At 33.2% G+C, this 15,594-nt stretch overlaps 1 protein-coding gene across 1 annotated transcript in view; it reads right to left on the reverse strand.

Annotated features, from left to right (window-relative positions):
• Positions 1-15,594, reverse strand: part of LOC145663346 (uncharacterized) — a 141,270-nt gene that overhangs the window by 16,473 nt on the left and 109,203 nt on the right. The window contains exon 3 of the mRNA XM_081729626.1: positions 13,427-13,490. Within this exon, the coding sequence (XP_081585752.1) occupies positions 13,427-13,490 (64 nt within the window). The remainder of the gene's footprint in view (positions 1-13,426; positions 13,491-15,594) is intronic.

A 15,594-nucleotide genomic window follows, 5' to 3' on the forward strand; every position in this document is an offset into this window, starting at 1 on the left:
TTTTCCCATTTTACATAAGAAATACATACCGTGTTGCAAATGAAATTCACATATGTAGTGCATGTATTCCAATTTATTATTTGACTTACGATACACATTTGGTAATGCTATACATCAGAGAGAACATAAAACTTCACTTTGTTTTTTCCTTGTCTTTTGTTTTTCAAGTTTTCTGCAGTTCCCATATTACTTTCGAGTATACTATTTTATTATTCTTATTACTGATGTTTAGATGAACGTGTTCATGGACGATTTTTTTGTTTTTTCACTTTTCGAGTTTTTTGCAGTTTATATCATGATTTTCAGTATACTATCTTATTATTTTTATTACTGATGTTTAGATGAACGTCTTTATGGACGACATTTTTCTGTTTTTTGTTTCTTCAGTTTTCTGAAGTTCCTATCATGATTTTCAGTATACTATCTCATTATTTTTATTACTGATGTTTAGATGAATGTGTTCATGGAATATTTTTTTGTTTTTCGAGTTTTCTGGACTTCCTATGATGATTTTCAATATACTATCTTATTTTTATTACTGATGTTTAGATGAATGTGTTCATGGACGATTTTCCTTTGTTCTTGTTTTTCGAGTTTTTTTTGCAGTTCCTATAATGATTTTCAACTTCCTATCTTATTATTCTTATTACTGACGTCCAGATGAATGTGTAAATGGTCGATTTTTTTTTGTTCTTCCAGTTTTCTGAAGTTCTTATCATGATTTTCAGTATACTATGTTATTATTTTTATTACTGATGTTTAGATGAATATGTTCATGGTCTAGTTTTCTTTCTTTTTTGTTTTTCAAGTTTTTGAAGTTAGTATCATGATTTTCCGTACCGTATACAATCTTATTATTTTTATTATTGACGTCCAGATGAGTGTTTTCTGGAGTTCCTAGCATGAGTTTTAGTATATTATTTTAGTATTTTTATTATTAATGTTTACATGATCATGTGCACGGTCGATTTTTTGTTTTTCTAGTTTTCTGGAGTTCCTATTATGCTTTTCAGTACATTATCTTGATATTCTTATTACTGATGTTTAGATGAACGTGTTCATTGGCGGTTTTTTGTTTTCATTTTTCCTTGCGTTGTAGCACTTGTTTAATTATGATTGAAACATGTTTCGATTTTATATAATTCCTATGACGATTTTCAGCATACAATTTTAGCTTCCACCATGCATATTATATGCTAGTTGAAAAAATATTCGCCTTATATTTTATCGCTATGTTATACCAAAGAAACATAGACTCTTTTTTCTTACTGATGTAAATGCTTTAGGGGAGTCGGAATAAATTGCTGACGGGAGTATGGTTATCGTTAGCCGATAAATTAGTTTACCACGTATTCAGTAATTGTAGAGGGGCATTGCTGGAAACTTAAAAATAATTTGTTTACTATGTGTCGTACCTTATCAGCAGTAAGGTTTTTTCTTACTATAGCCGGCATTCCTTTCATTATTTCCTTCACTGTCTTAAAATTATTTCAAAGTTTTTTCTTTGACTCGCAATAGAAATATTGTTTTTCTGTGATTTTTCTACCCCTATTCTTAAGACCTTTCTTTATTGCCCTAACAATTCTTTTGTTTTACGCCATTGACTTAAGATTCTTTTCAAAGATTTTTCTTTATCCCTAACAGATATACTGTATGTGTTTGGTATTTCCTTCCTTTACATTGTTTACTGTAGGTGGCATTGCTTTCATTTCTTTTTTCTTTGGCACCAAGAGGAAAGTTGTTTGTCTGCGGTATGCCTTTGATCCCTTCCCGCACTGCGTTAAAAATTCTTTTCTTAGTAATGCCAGAAATTTTTTGTTTGTGTTGTTGCACATATTGAAACCTTTGTTGAAACAATTTATTGATCCTTTGTCTCGTATTGTGTATATATAGCTCGTTGTTGAGAAAATGTTATCATATGATTGCTGGTGACGATACCTGCAAGACGCAATTTATTGATTGTGCAAATTTGTACAAGTACATTAAAATATATCGAAGTTAGAGTTATTAATATTAAAAATTAAAGTATTATATACAGAAAATTAGTAAGAATAATATTTGAATTCTTACAGTTGGGTTTACTAAAACATTTTAAGGACATCGTCAGGAAAGGACACCTGCAAATCTCCGAAAGAAGGAATCAAGATTTTTCTCAGAATTTTAGGAGACTTACCAGATTAAATTAGAAGAAGATCGTAAGTGAATTTATATTATACATATTTGTTCATTTACAATTTTCATTTATGAAAATTTAATGTTTTATACTTTGAAAGTTTTTTAAAGAAATAATTTTGATTGTATTTGAATACAAAGTTTAGCTTTCCAAAAAATTGTAATGATGAGTTTTATACATGCAAATATTTAAGAGTTTACAATTTCAATTATTCAGTTGATGAAAATATATTTGCACTAAGTTTGTTATCTTTTTTCAGAAGTGAAATTTGTTATGATTAATTTATTAGGAATTTTAATATGATTATAGTCAATTTTTATAATGTACTTCTTCCAGAATTTTGATATATTCACACTCAATTTTAACAACGAAGTTCTTACAGAACTGAATGAATAAAATTAAGGAAAATAAGCCGAGTATTTACAAGAAACGAATTATTTGATGGATCACATTCTAGGAGTGTTCTGTTAAGAGAAATAAGCAGAGCTTCTATAAGAAATTTTTGTTGTTTCGCGATTTTTAGTATTTCCGGAACATAGATCCCCGGACTTTAGGTAGTAAAACGAACGAAGTAAAATTGTAGGAAAGTGAGTTAACTAAAGTTGTACAGGAAAGCTGTTCTGTTGACTTGTTAAAAGAACAATATTGTATTGTACCTAGGTATATGTTGTGTTCATTTATTTTGTATGTAAAATACTTAGTCATTTTTCTTTTTTTATATTTACAGATGGAATTCCTTGCAGAATCAGTTGTCAACGAGTTCAACGAAGTTGATGAAATTTACCTGGCAACAGTGATTGAGGGGCTCAACAGGAAGGAACGCGTGTTGGAGACCTAATGGAGAATAATGGATAAGCAGCGCCAGGGACTAGGCGGAAGTGACAGGTATGATACCTTGCTATTTGCTCTTTTTCACTTTTATTAAGAGAATCAGGCAATAGTTTTACAGTATGCAGTGTCCAGTGACTTTATCGTTGACTTGTTCACACACGGATTTCTCCGTGAACAAGTCATATAACAATGGGCATACAATAAATTTGTTCATTTGAATTATTTTAATCAAGGGCAGGTTGATAGGATGAACGCAGCGGAGGTAGCCGAATTTTGCAATTATGGCCGCGTTTTATTTTGGTTAATAATAATGTGACGCCATCTGTTGGTGATAATTCCGTGACCTCGGTCCACCAAGAAAATGTAACCTTGGAAAATACACTTCAAGAAGAAGATTTTAATTTAATTGATGAGATTATTAATGAAGATTTAGATAGTAAAGCAGATGGTACGCACATGATTCAAAATTCTGCAGTTGTAGTTAATCGCGACGAATTTGGAAAATCTGATTATGTAGAGGAATTATTGAATGAACTATGTGAAAATGGACAAAATCCTGTGGATGCTGTAACTGAAGAAGTACAAACATCAAGTGTACAATGTTCATGGGATACTCGCTGTTATGGGATGGGGTCTCCATAACCTGGCACATCTGGCCTACGTACCTATGGGTGAGTGTAACGACCAGAAAGATGTTCATCATACAGGGGAGGGAACTTCGAAGCTGTACATGAAATCAGAAAGAGTTTCACTAAGTTTAACGTAGTGGGACATTAAATTACGGTAAGGCAAAGCGGAAATGAAGAAATCAGAAATTCCGCGGCCTATATTGAAAACTTAATGAACTTGGCATTGAATAATGTGCTTAACTATGTGAGATCTGATGATTTTGTTTTAATGTACATTAATTCCTCGAATAGTAAGGATAACAAAGCAGTGTATGTTCCATGGACACGCAAGAAAGATATTTCTACACCTATAGTAAAATAGCATAGCAAAGTTAAAACAGTATCAAGTCCATCAATAGTAACAAATATGTTTAAAAATTGGAAAAACACAATTATCGAAGAAGGAAACGATTGGTTAGCATCTCAAGATGCATATACATTACATGCACCAGCACGTAAAGTGTTTGAACGTAAACAATATCACGTTAGTGCATCAAAGGGAATATTACAAACGGATTTAGCAGATATGCAAAATATTGCCAAGTATAACAAAAAGTATAAATATATATTATGTTGTATCGATATTTTTTCACGGTACGCGTATTGTGTTCCCTTAAAAACAAAAACAGGTCCTAAAATGGCAAACACAATCAGAAAAAAATTAACAAAATTTAAACTACTCGTGTTTAATGTACAAACTGATTTAGGTACAGAATTTTATAATCGGCATGTTAAACGTTTATTTAAATATGAAATTAATCATTATAATGTATATTAAAAAATGAAATGTGCATTAGCAGAACGATTTATAAGAACATTAAAAGAAAAATTGTATCATCATTTTACTGCTAAAAATGCATATCGTTGTATAGATCTGTTAGATCAATTTGTAAAAAATTATAATCATATGTATCATAGTAGTATTAAAATGGCACCTGCAGATGTAAATCATTCTAATTTTCATCAAGTTTGGAATACGATGTACGGGAATAAAAAGAAATTAACATTTAAATTTCATCCAAGTGATTACGTACGTGTTAGTAAATATAAACATAAATTAGAAAAGGAATATTTACCAAAATGGTTACAAAAAATTTTTATCGTTTGTAAATGTATTCCGACAAATCCTACTACGTATAAATTTAAAGATTGGAATGGTGAAGAAATTAAAGGTATACTTTATACACAAGAACTACAAAAAGTAAATTTGAATTCAAACAACATTTTAATTGAAAAAGTATTAAAACGAAAGAAAGATATGATGTATGTAAAATGGTTAGGATATCCGTCAAGCATGAATTCATGGATTAAAGAAGTTCTGTTCAGTCTTCAAAATGAGTTCGATGATAAAACATGATTTCTATGCTACTCTTCCTTCAAATGCTAGTAGTGAAATTTTTAGTAATAATAACACTTCTTCATTTACAGTAAAGCTTGCACAATCTATTCACTTAAGTGAAGAAGAATAGTATGGTGCATTAACACAACTTAATATACCATTTAGTTTTTATAATGTTCCTGAAAATGAGAAAAATGTAATTCAAACCATCATTGATGATGAACTTGAAATTAATGACATTAATATTACACCAGGATATTATACTTCTGTTCATTCTATTTTAGATATGATTCCTGAACATGTACGAATGTTGAAATATTAAAAAAATCAAATTGTAATTAAACATTCTTTAAAATGAAAAGATTTTTGTATAATTGGGATGACAGAGGGTTTATAACATTTATTTGGATTTATAAATTAAAATACAACCGAATTTGAAGATACTGTATTTGTGAAACGTGCTGATATAGAAGTTCCAGCAATAACACATGCAAAATTTCCATGTAATTTAGATTATAATATACCAAACGTTCTTAATGTTTGTGCTGATATTGTAAAACAAGAAAATATTGGACCAATATTTCGTAAAGTTAGGGCGTATAGTATTGAACACTGCGATGTAAAATATTTTCTATTTCACTCACCTCACTATGCTAAATTTGAAAAATCTTATTTCAACACGATTGAAGTAAACTTAATAGATGAATAAGGTTTAAAATTGTCATTTGAATTCGGAACTTCAAACTTGACACTTCACTTTAAACGGAAATGACTTCTGAAAGTATTATCTAGTTTTTACATTACACTTGTATCAAACCCAAGTACTGATGTATATCCTACAAATAATACATCACATTTTATAAATCAACTAAAAATAATATTCAAAGGTTAGAAACCCATTGGTATGTGGGATTAAGTGAATTACATGTTTCTTTAACATGTTATAATGTTACCGCTGGAAAAAATGTCATTTGGTATAATCTTAAAAATGAAGAACCGCAGAAAAGTAAAATTGTAAGTTGATGTTATTCGTCCGTAAATCATATCATTGATAAATTATATAAAGTATCAAAAGATATAAAAATTTCTCTATCAAATATTGTAGAAATAGATTGTACTGATGGTGTTGAATCAGTTACATTATCACCAACATTGGCATTACAATTAGCACTTCTTGAAAATGAAGATCTTGGTTTTACATAAACGTGGATTTAAACAACCATATGTTGATATTGGTTATCCACATCAAATTTTTATTTATACTGATATCATACAATATCAGTTTTTAGATGATACAAAAGCACCTTTATTACGTATTACAACAATATCAAATGTTAAATATGTTAAAGTGCGAACATTAACTTTTCAAGATATTCATTATCTTAAACTTGCAAAATTTTCCTTTAACACTATTGAAATAGTATCAAAAGACCATGCAGGGTGAAATTTGCCATTTCGTTCTGGGACACTAAGTGTTACACTTTATTTTAAGCGCTCTCTTAATAAAAATTAATTAATTAATTTTATTCAAAATGATATTTAGACGATATTGCGGACATGGTATCCCATACTTTTCAGGACCTGTATATCAACGGTGACATGGTATAGGTAGTTTCTTCCAAGAATTATTTCGTTTCGAATTTCCATTCCTTAAACAAGGTGCAAAAACTTTAGGTCATCAAGCACTACAAATGGGAATAGAAGCAGGGTGATGTACTAGAAGATGAACCATTTAAAGAGTCTGTTCATGCACGTGTAAAGAAACTGGTGAAACATTAAAGACAAAAGCTGCTAACAAACTTGACCAGTTATTAACTGGAAGTGGTAAGAGACGGCCACACAAACGTAAAACTCCAGCGTTTGTTCGTTTTGGACCTCCAAGAAAACGTAATCGCACAAACAAAAACAAAAGCAAAAGCAAAGTAAAAAGGAAAATACGCCGTGTTAAAGATATATTTTCATAATATCATTACTTAGTACAAAGAGTGTAGAGTGCTGCATCAACGATTTTGATTTATTTAGTACTCCTATGACACAAATTGCCATTGAATCTTATATCTCTGCTGAATATCGACCAATTTCAACATTAAATTCTGATGGTTCTATTGAATTTTTTATTCCGGGTGAAACAGGAGAACTTATTCATACTGCATATCTTTATCTTTAGGAACGTTGTAAAATTACAAAACCTGATGATACGCCTTTAACTGAGAATGATGTAGCACCAGCAAATAATTTCTTACATTCATTTTTTAGTCAAATTTACATTTCATTAAATGATAAATTAATTACTACTTCATCAGGATTTTATCATTATCGTGCATACCTTGAAACATTGTTAAATTATTCCCGTGATCCTACTGATACATATTTGAAATTAGGCATGTGGTATAAAGATACCGCTAAAAAATTTGATACATTAAGTACATCATACTAAAGATGCTTTCTGTTTAATGTCTCCTGCAAATACTTCTTATAAAGTAAAACTTGATGATGTTACTCTACATATACGACGAATCGATGTTGCACCTCATTTGGCAATGGAAATCAACAGTAACATGAATCGTGAAACAATAAAATATCCCCTTACAAGAGTTCAAACAAGAAAAATGAAATTGAATGAAATCGTTGAGTTTTACGTCCCATGGTTATGCCGGTTAGGCTAAAGGAGACGGTGATGATGAGTGATGAATGAAATGGTGGAATGAAGAAAGTGGGAGGAAACGGGAGAACCCCGAGAAAACCCACGCACACGGGAGTTCAAACAAGATCATATAATATTCGTGCAAACGTTAATTCGTACAATCTTGATAACATTTTCTTGGGTAACGTACCTAAAGGTGTTGTTATCGGATTTGTTTCTAATTCGGTATTTAATGGAAAATCAGAACCAAACCCATTTCATTTTGAACACTTTAACGTTAACAAACTGCAGTTACAAGTCGGATCAAAATCTTTTCCTCCCAGTCCCCTCAACTCCGAATTTAAAAACTATTTGTACTTTCTAAGTTACCATTCTCTGTTTTTCGGTACTGGTTTATATTATAAAGATGATGCACATACTATTACTCCTGAAGAATATCCACACAACCATACTCTTTATGTATTTACCCTATCATCACAGCAACTTTAGATTATCGTACGTGGGACCTTGTGCGCGATGCGCCTGTGAATATTAAAGTTTGCTTTTCTGAAAATTTAACTGAACCTATAGCATATGTTGTATATGCACAGTTTGATTCTCCAATTCAAATTGATAAAGATATATATACACTGATAATACTTTTTAAAAGCGTAATTTTAATAAAAGAAGTATAACTGTTCACTTTTAAGCATATAATTACATGAGCCCTACTGGTACAAAGTGCACTAGACATTTTATATTGTAATATGTTGCTCGATTATTATTATTCAAAGAGTTGCAGGGTATCATACCATGAAGTGTCTTAAAAGTATTTTCCTGGCGTTAACATCACTCATCATTATTGGAAAATTTATAAAAAATATGTAAATATTTTGAACGTGTTATTTCAATTCATGAGAATATTTCATATACCCCACTAGGTCTTCCAACATATACGGGTTTGTTTGTGTGTGAAGTGATGTAAAGTGTTTAAAAAAAGAAAAGTGATGTACAAATCTTGATGTAATAAAAGTGTTACTTCGTGATAAACTTACTGGTGCAAATGTGCATGGTATTTATGCAGTTGATAGAATACCAGTGTGCAACCACCGGCTGGAGTTATCATAACCTGGACAGTTCAAATTCAGGCGACACACATTGGGTGTGTGTATTCATTGATGAAAATCCAAGAGGATATTGCTTTGATAACGCCTCATTACCAATTACAAAAAGAAAAAAAACTTTAAAAATAAAAACTGCAAAATATATTTTACAAATAGTTCCGCATACCAAGATGATAATTCAATCTTGTGAGGAAATTTTGTTTTATACTTTCTTCATCATATTGTACGCAAGAAAAGTTCTGAAGAATGTTTAAATTTATTCAGAAAAATAGTCTTAAACAATATGATAAAATTGTATTTAATCATGTACCGAATATATTAAAAAAACAAGTAGATTAGATTAGATTCATAAAATATTATTTACAATTTTAAACCTTGTTTTTTATTTGCAAGAACAAAACATATCATATCTTATCCTTTTACAACTTTGCAAATGCATTAGTTAATGTTATAGTACGTTGAAACTTCCACCAAAAGCGTAATTGTTGTGTATTGCGATAATCACATCCTGATTTTTTCTCAAATTTAATATTTTGTTCATGAAAAGTACAATAATCACTAAATACGTTCACATGCAATGTGCTTAATTGTGGACAATATTTACTTTCAAAATCAATAACATGAGCTGGTACAAAAATATTTTTAATCCAAAGTGTTTTTTTGCACTTTTGCAATAAAAGGTTGCATCTTGTTTACAAAGTTGATATACAAGGTTATGTATGTGTGATATAGTAACCGCATTTATCATTCCAAGTTAGTCCGTGTAAGTTTAATGTTAACCAATCGATTTCCGATTAACAAATCGGAATGTTTTTGACAACCTAACGGAAGTAAATTGTATTCTACTGGTGATTTTATTAACCAATGCAAATATACTGTATCATCACATGCAGTTAAACAAAATTCACGAATAATAAATTCATGATTTCAAATCTTAAAATCTTGTATGTCAGTAATGTATTCATTAGTACATGGTGAAATTTCATGTTTACGTTGCAAGAAAAACGGAATAATTTGTCCAACAAATTCCGTGTTGTTAAAACATTCACGCGCTTTTCGTATAAAATTTATGCTTGAGATTTCACTATGTTGTTCTTCAAACACTTGAAGCAAATCAATAAGAGTTATTTCGTTGGATAAATGTTCTACAGCAAAAGTTCCAATATCATCAAGAAATAAGCAATGGTATTTAAGATTCAACTTAAATTGTTCACAAGAAATATTGTTTAAACGTAAGTATAAACTTGCAATTTTTAAAACAAACTTTCTCTAATATGTTCTTTACTATACAATACACAAGAAATACTATCGGAAAATATTTTGCACAGTACGGTTTCTTAACACATTTCACTATACGAATTGGATCTGTCTTTTTCTAGTAAAATACGCATAAGATCTTCTCTTGCATTCACATCAATTGTTAGTTCACCATATGTAATATTAAAATAGTATCTTGTTAATAGTCCAATAGTATGCATTTGTCCATAAATGTCAAACAATTGGTTCTGTACACGAGGACTCACCAGCACAAAGCAAACACGTTTGCCTAAAATGTCATGATCACAATATAAACATTCAAAAGCCCATTGAAATATATCATCTTAATAACATGCATGACATATCAAATAATCAATGGATTCCACTTGACAATGCAGTCTCTAATACAGCTCACATCCAAATAGTTAACACAACATTCACACTTCCAGCCTAATTCCATTGAAGCAGGTGAAGGTGCCGGCGTAGCCACATTTGATACCAGGGCTTCGTCTGATTCTGCATCAGAATCCAAGTTATCCTCCGAAAACTCATACACTTCGTCATTTGGTAAACCATGTGTCTCTTCACTATCAGATGATAAACATGGGTAAACTTCTACATTATCATTTTTATATCTTTGTAATTCCGTTTCGTTAGATGTTGAATCCGGAGAATCTGGATAGTCTTCTATCTTTACTTTCTTTTTACAAGAAATATCATTCTGAGCGTCTGACTTACGCTTGTCAACCACGTCTTTGAAAAACTGACTGTTCTTCATCGTTAACAAAACTATACTTGTAAATTTTAAAACCAATATTTAAATAAAAATTACAAATGACGTCACGTGTTCGCGTCCGCGCCCATGGGTGTTTCCCGAACGCTCGCCCGTTCCTTGCACACTCGCGCCGCGCCGCGTTTGTACCACCGGCTGGCAGGATGCGTGTTCTAACAAGTTTTTTTTCCAATTATGATAATAATCTCTATGTATGCAATCCATACGCAGGTTTTTCATAAACATCCACTTGCAAAGCACTGTATACGAGTTCTCTTCCACACCATCAATATCTGCTACTATTCTTTCTTTTGTTTACAATTCATGTATCGCAAGTCAACAACAATTCTTTCCCACACCACCTCTTTTCTTTTCTATACAATTATTCTTTAAACCATACAGCTGCAACGCACTGTATACACGGTTTCTCTTCCCCCTCTACTATTCTTTCTTTTGTTTACCTTCTATATCTGTTCTCATCCCCTACTATTACCATTTTCTACTAAACCTTTTGTTTACATGCCGTCAAAGCATACTGCACACAATCTCACCCCACCCCGTAATTGTCATCATTTGTCACAAGACAAAGAAAGGTATGTGGGTAAACTACAACATTTGACTAGATAAAGAATATATAATCTATTGCCCTCCGTCTTTCCCCTGGTTCCTTCCTAACGTTTCTTTGACTGGACAAATACGAAGGAAGATTTTTGAATATACGAGGTACGGCTCCATCCACCAGCTTCGGATAAGTCAGATCAGTCGTATGTTTGTTTCCTGCAGAATCTGTATACTCCTCAGTTCTAATTATTTCAGAAGAGTCAAAGCGGTCTGAACACGCCGCTGAATATTTTCTTCGATTCCAATTACTTCTTGGTAGTGCTCTCAACGGGTTGAGCCGGGTCGGGTCAGGTCGGTCTTCAACCCGAATTGACCCGAATTGCCTGCCCCAACTCGAGTGACCCGACCCGAGTAGCTTGACCCGACAACCCGACCCGTTTGAGAGCACTACGTCACGACACTGGGTGAAGGCCAAAATGCACTACCATTGGGAATTAAACCCGGAAGTCTTATACGTTAACCACTAGCTAGATCAAGCGGGGGATTTGTATATGCATCTTAGGGAATATTTGGCACTTTTGAGGTTTGGTTATGTCTTTTTATAACTGATACCAATGTCCGACGTGGGAGAAATTTATTTTTTTCTTGCTTTAGTTCTATGTGACGAAATTTTTCTTCAAGATCAGTGTTCTCACCTGTTCGGAAGGCAGGGGGTCTTCTCGGAAGGCAGTAGCAAGAGTCTTTTGGCGGAGACAAAAGGAAATCGTTTAACTACAATGACAAGGGTTGATGAAACGGGAGAACACCTGTGATATGTTCCAACCCTTCAACTTTCATTCCAAAATAGGTTCTTATGATTCCGGGACCCGCGCCACTTTGATTTTTCTTTCCCGGTAATTAAAACGTAGTTTACAGTATATATAGTTGCAAGTAAGAAGATACATAATATGAATTTTGTAATTTAAAATTTAGAAATACAGTATAATAATTAATTATAAAGTACAAATTTTATTTCATCACTTTCAGCCCAACAAATGAAATTCAACAATTCGCACCCTGGGTCTTGGTCATCAATACTGCGTCTTATTCTTTGTTTTGCATAGTCAAGTCTTGGTCCTGCATTTCGTAGTCTTGGTGGTCTTTCATGCATTACAAGAGCCAAGAACAGAAACCAAACAGTAGCCTCATCGTTACAAATGAAGAGCAAGTGTGATTTTGATTATGGTCTTTCATACTACACGGAAAGCAAGAAAATATGCTCATCGCTACTTGGTGATCACCAAAACAAGGCCAAGAGCAAGATTACTATGCACTTCGTCTTGCATATCCAATCTTTATCTTATACTTGTATCGATGTTCTTGGACATGGTGAAATGAAATGAAATGTTCAGTTTAAGGTCCCACGATTCTGCACCGAGGCTAAGGGAGATGGTGACCATGAGAAATGAATGAAATGGTGGAATGAAGAAAGTGGGAGGAAACAGGAGAACCGCGAGAAAACCCACTACATGGCGTTTCTCTACCACAAAGCCCACTTAGCACAAGCTGGGATCGAACCAAGGGACACCACGCATTAGAGATGAATTCTCTACCACTGAGCCACCACGGACCCGCTTGGGCTTGGTCGTCCATATCCAATCTTTCTTTTGGCCTTGCTTAAACAACTTCTAGTTTTGTTCTAAATCCAGACTTCATATTGGCGTAGATATTAATATTACAGTCGATTGGTAAAATCAATCTTCCACATTTAAAAATTAAAATACACACAAGTAAAAAAAATAAGCATTTACCATAAAAACACTAGCTAAAGTGTTCAAAATAGATTTATGGTTTCTATAAAATGAATTAAAAATTGCTATTTTTAATTAGGCAGCTAGTGAAAAACAGCAGGTTACGACTCCAGCCGAGTTTAAGCTCAACCTACACTCAGTTGACCAAAGTGAATTTACCCGACTGACCAGACCCGACTGACCCGATCCAAGCTGACCCAACTGACTCGACCCGATAACCCGACCCGAGCTGACCCGACTTCTTGAAAAGCTGTTCGTCTTTGGGGAATGAGAATGTTGACATTATACCTTCAGTTTTAAGAGTACTGCCATAGTTAGATTTGCATCCTGGAACGCCACATCGTAGTGGTATCTGAAAAAAGAAAAGTATCATAGATTACACAGCAGAACAAATTATTTTTTACACATATCTATATAAGATGCAAGGGTTTGTTATTAACACCTTTGTTATTAGCGTCCAACAACGATATACAAACAAACGGCATACACTGTGTTTTAAGAAGCAGTAAAACGTTAGCACAGGAAATAAAGGGACGTAGGCGAGGATGTTGCCCTTTCAGATCAACGTATTTATGTAACCAGCGGTGTATGCCTAGTTTGAACTAATGGACTTAGAGAAACGAAACTTGCCATGAGGTTTATCATCAAGAGTAGGTTACCACGTGTCGAATAGTGCAAAAGTCTCAATCTTTAATCCAATATATACAGTTGAATGTGGTAAATCTCCTGAAAAGCATAGACCAGATGTTGGACCAATGCGCAATGAGGGGGAGGAGACTCCAAGTAGCGAAGCGAGTTTCAATATTGACATTTAACCGTGTCATAGGTTCAGAAGCTTGTGATGAACTCAAAAAATCATGACTTTGTAATTAAATATCCATACACAAGGTCTAATAAAAATGACCGAATTCTTTAAATTATGCTCGAAGAGTTGTAATGACGAAACCGAAAGCTGAACACATCTAGTGACATCACGTAGGAAGGTATTAGTTTTTGCAGTGCTCCTTCTTATGCGTTATGTTCAAGATAAACTTATCAACAATTCATATACACCATAGATTTAATTAGAGCCGCTCCCTAGCCGAACGCCTAGCAGTTTCAGTGCGAGGGGTCTCGGAGTGGATACCCGGCGGTGGCTCAAATTTTGATGTTCATCCAGGACAAGGGAATAGATAACTTACCCTCCATATGAGTAACACTAAGGTTTCAGTATTCTTTTAAGAATGAGGCCAAAGTGCTACTATGTGTAATTTCCTATTTCTAAAGCAAAATAGCCGAATTTTATCTAGAAAATTAAACACACTAAAGGTAGAAGCAGCAAACATATGTCCTTCTAGACAATTTTATAATACGATGTGTGAAAACCAGATAAACGTAACTCTAAAAATTCGATCATCGTTTTTTTTAGATGTATATACCTAATTTTTAAAGCTCCACTTGATGTCAAATCATCGTCACTCCATCTTTCCTTACCTTTTAGCGCCAAGGAGACGTGATGGAGTTACGTCGCTTTGATACCGAGTAGGGCATTCAAAATTATGTATGATCTGTCAGGAAAGTAAATGTACACCTGTTTTTCGAGTCTGGCATTCCTGCTCTCCATCCGTGGAGAGTATGAGAATTAAATCAATCAAATGTTTACTGAGGGGCAAAAAGAAAAGTTTAATCTGAATAAGACATTGCAGAGGGACACAAGCTGTGAATACGAATAGTGCATAATGTAAATAAAGGACGACACCGAAAGAGAAAGCCAGAAACAGCTGTTAAACTTAGAAAAAAGAGTAAAAATTGTTGAAGTGGGAACATAAAACACAAATACAACAAATACGCCGAAAACTAAACGTTCACCATGCTGTGATGTTGGTGTAGTGGCTAAGGTGCTGGCTTACGAATGCAAAGGTCGCCAGTTCGAATCTTGGGTGAGGACATTTTTAAAAATTTTTGTTTATAATACATGCAGCTCATGAGAGATGGTAAAAGAGATCGTATTTAGTCTTTCGTAGCAATTATTATTGGTAAGGTTTAGTACTGATAATACTTTTTGTCTTTGCGTATTGCTTTTATTCTTTTCTTCATTTCAAAAGAGAAGAATATCCGAACAAATGCCACCAAAATTCCTCATATATTTTGAATGTAAACGCTATTTGCAATTAGTAAAGAATAAAAATTGAACGTTCCGATGTAGCTGCAAAAAGTAAAAAGAAAAACATGGAAGTAAACCATACTCATGGTTATTAAAAATACAATTTCTACAGCCTTACACCTCCCGACCACGTTTCTACGTTAGCAACTAAGAGGTTTGTGTTTAGGTCAGGCTGGTCAATACGTTTTACAAAGGGGCCCGGTTTAGCTCTGACGCACCACAGGTGCGAGAAGGGAGCAAAACACTTTTTCCTTCTCCCTCTGTGTGTCTGTTTATCTATCTATCTGTATATATATATATATATATAACGCTA

This window comes from Thermobia domestica, chromosome 1, assembly GCF_964235325.1.
Source record: "Thermobia domestica chromosome 1, izTheDome1.hap1.1, whole genome shotgun sequence".
Lineage (NCBI taxonomy): Eukaryota > Metazoa > Arthropoda > Insecta > Zygentoma > Lepismatidae > Thermobia > Thermobia domestica.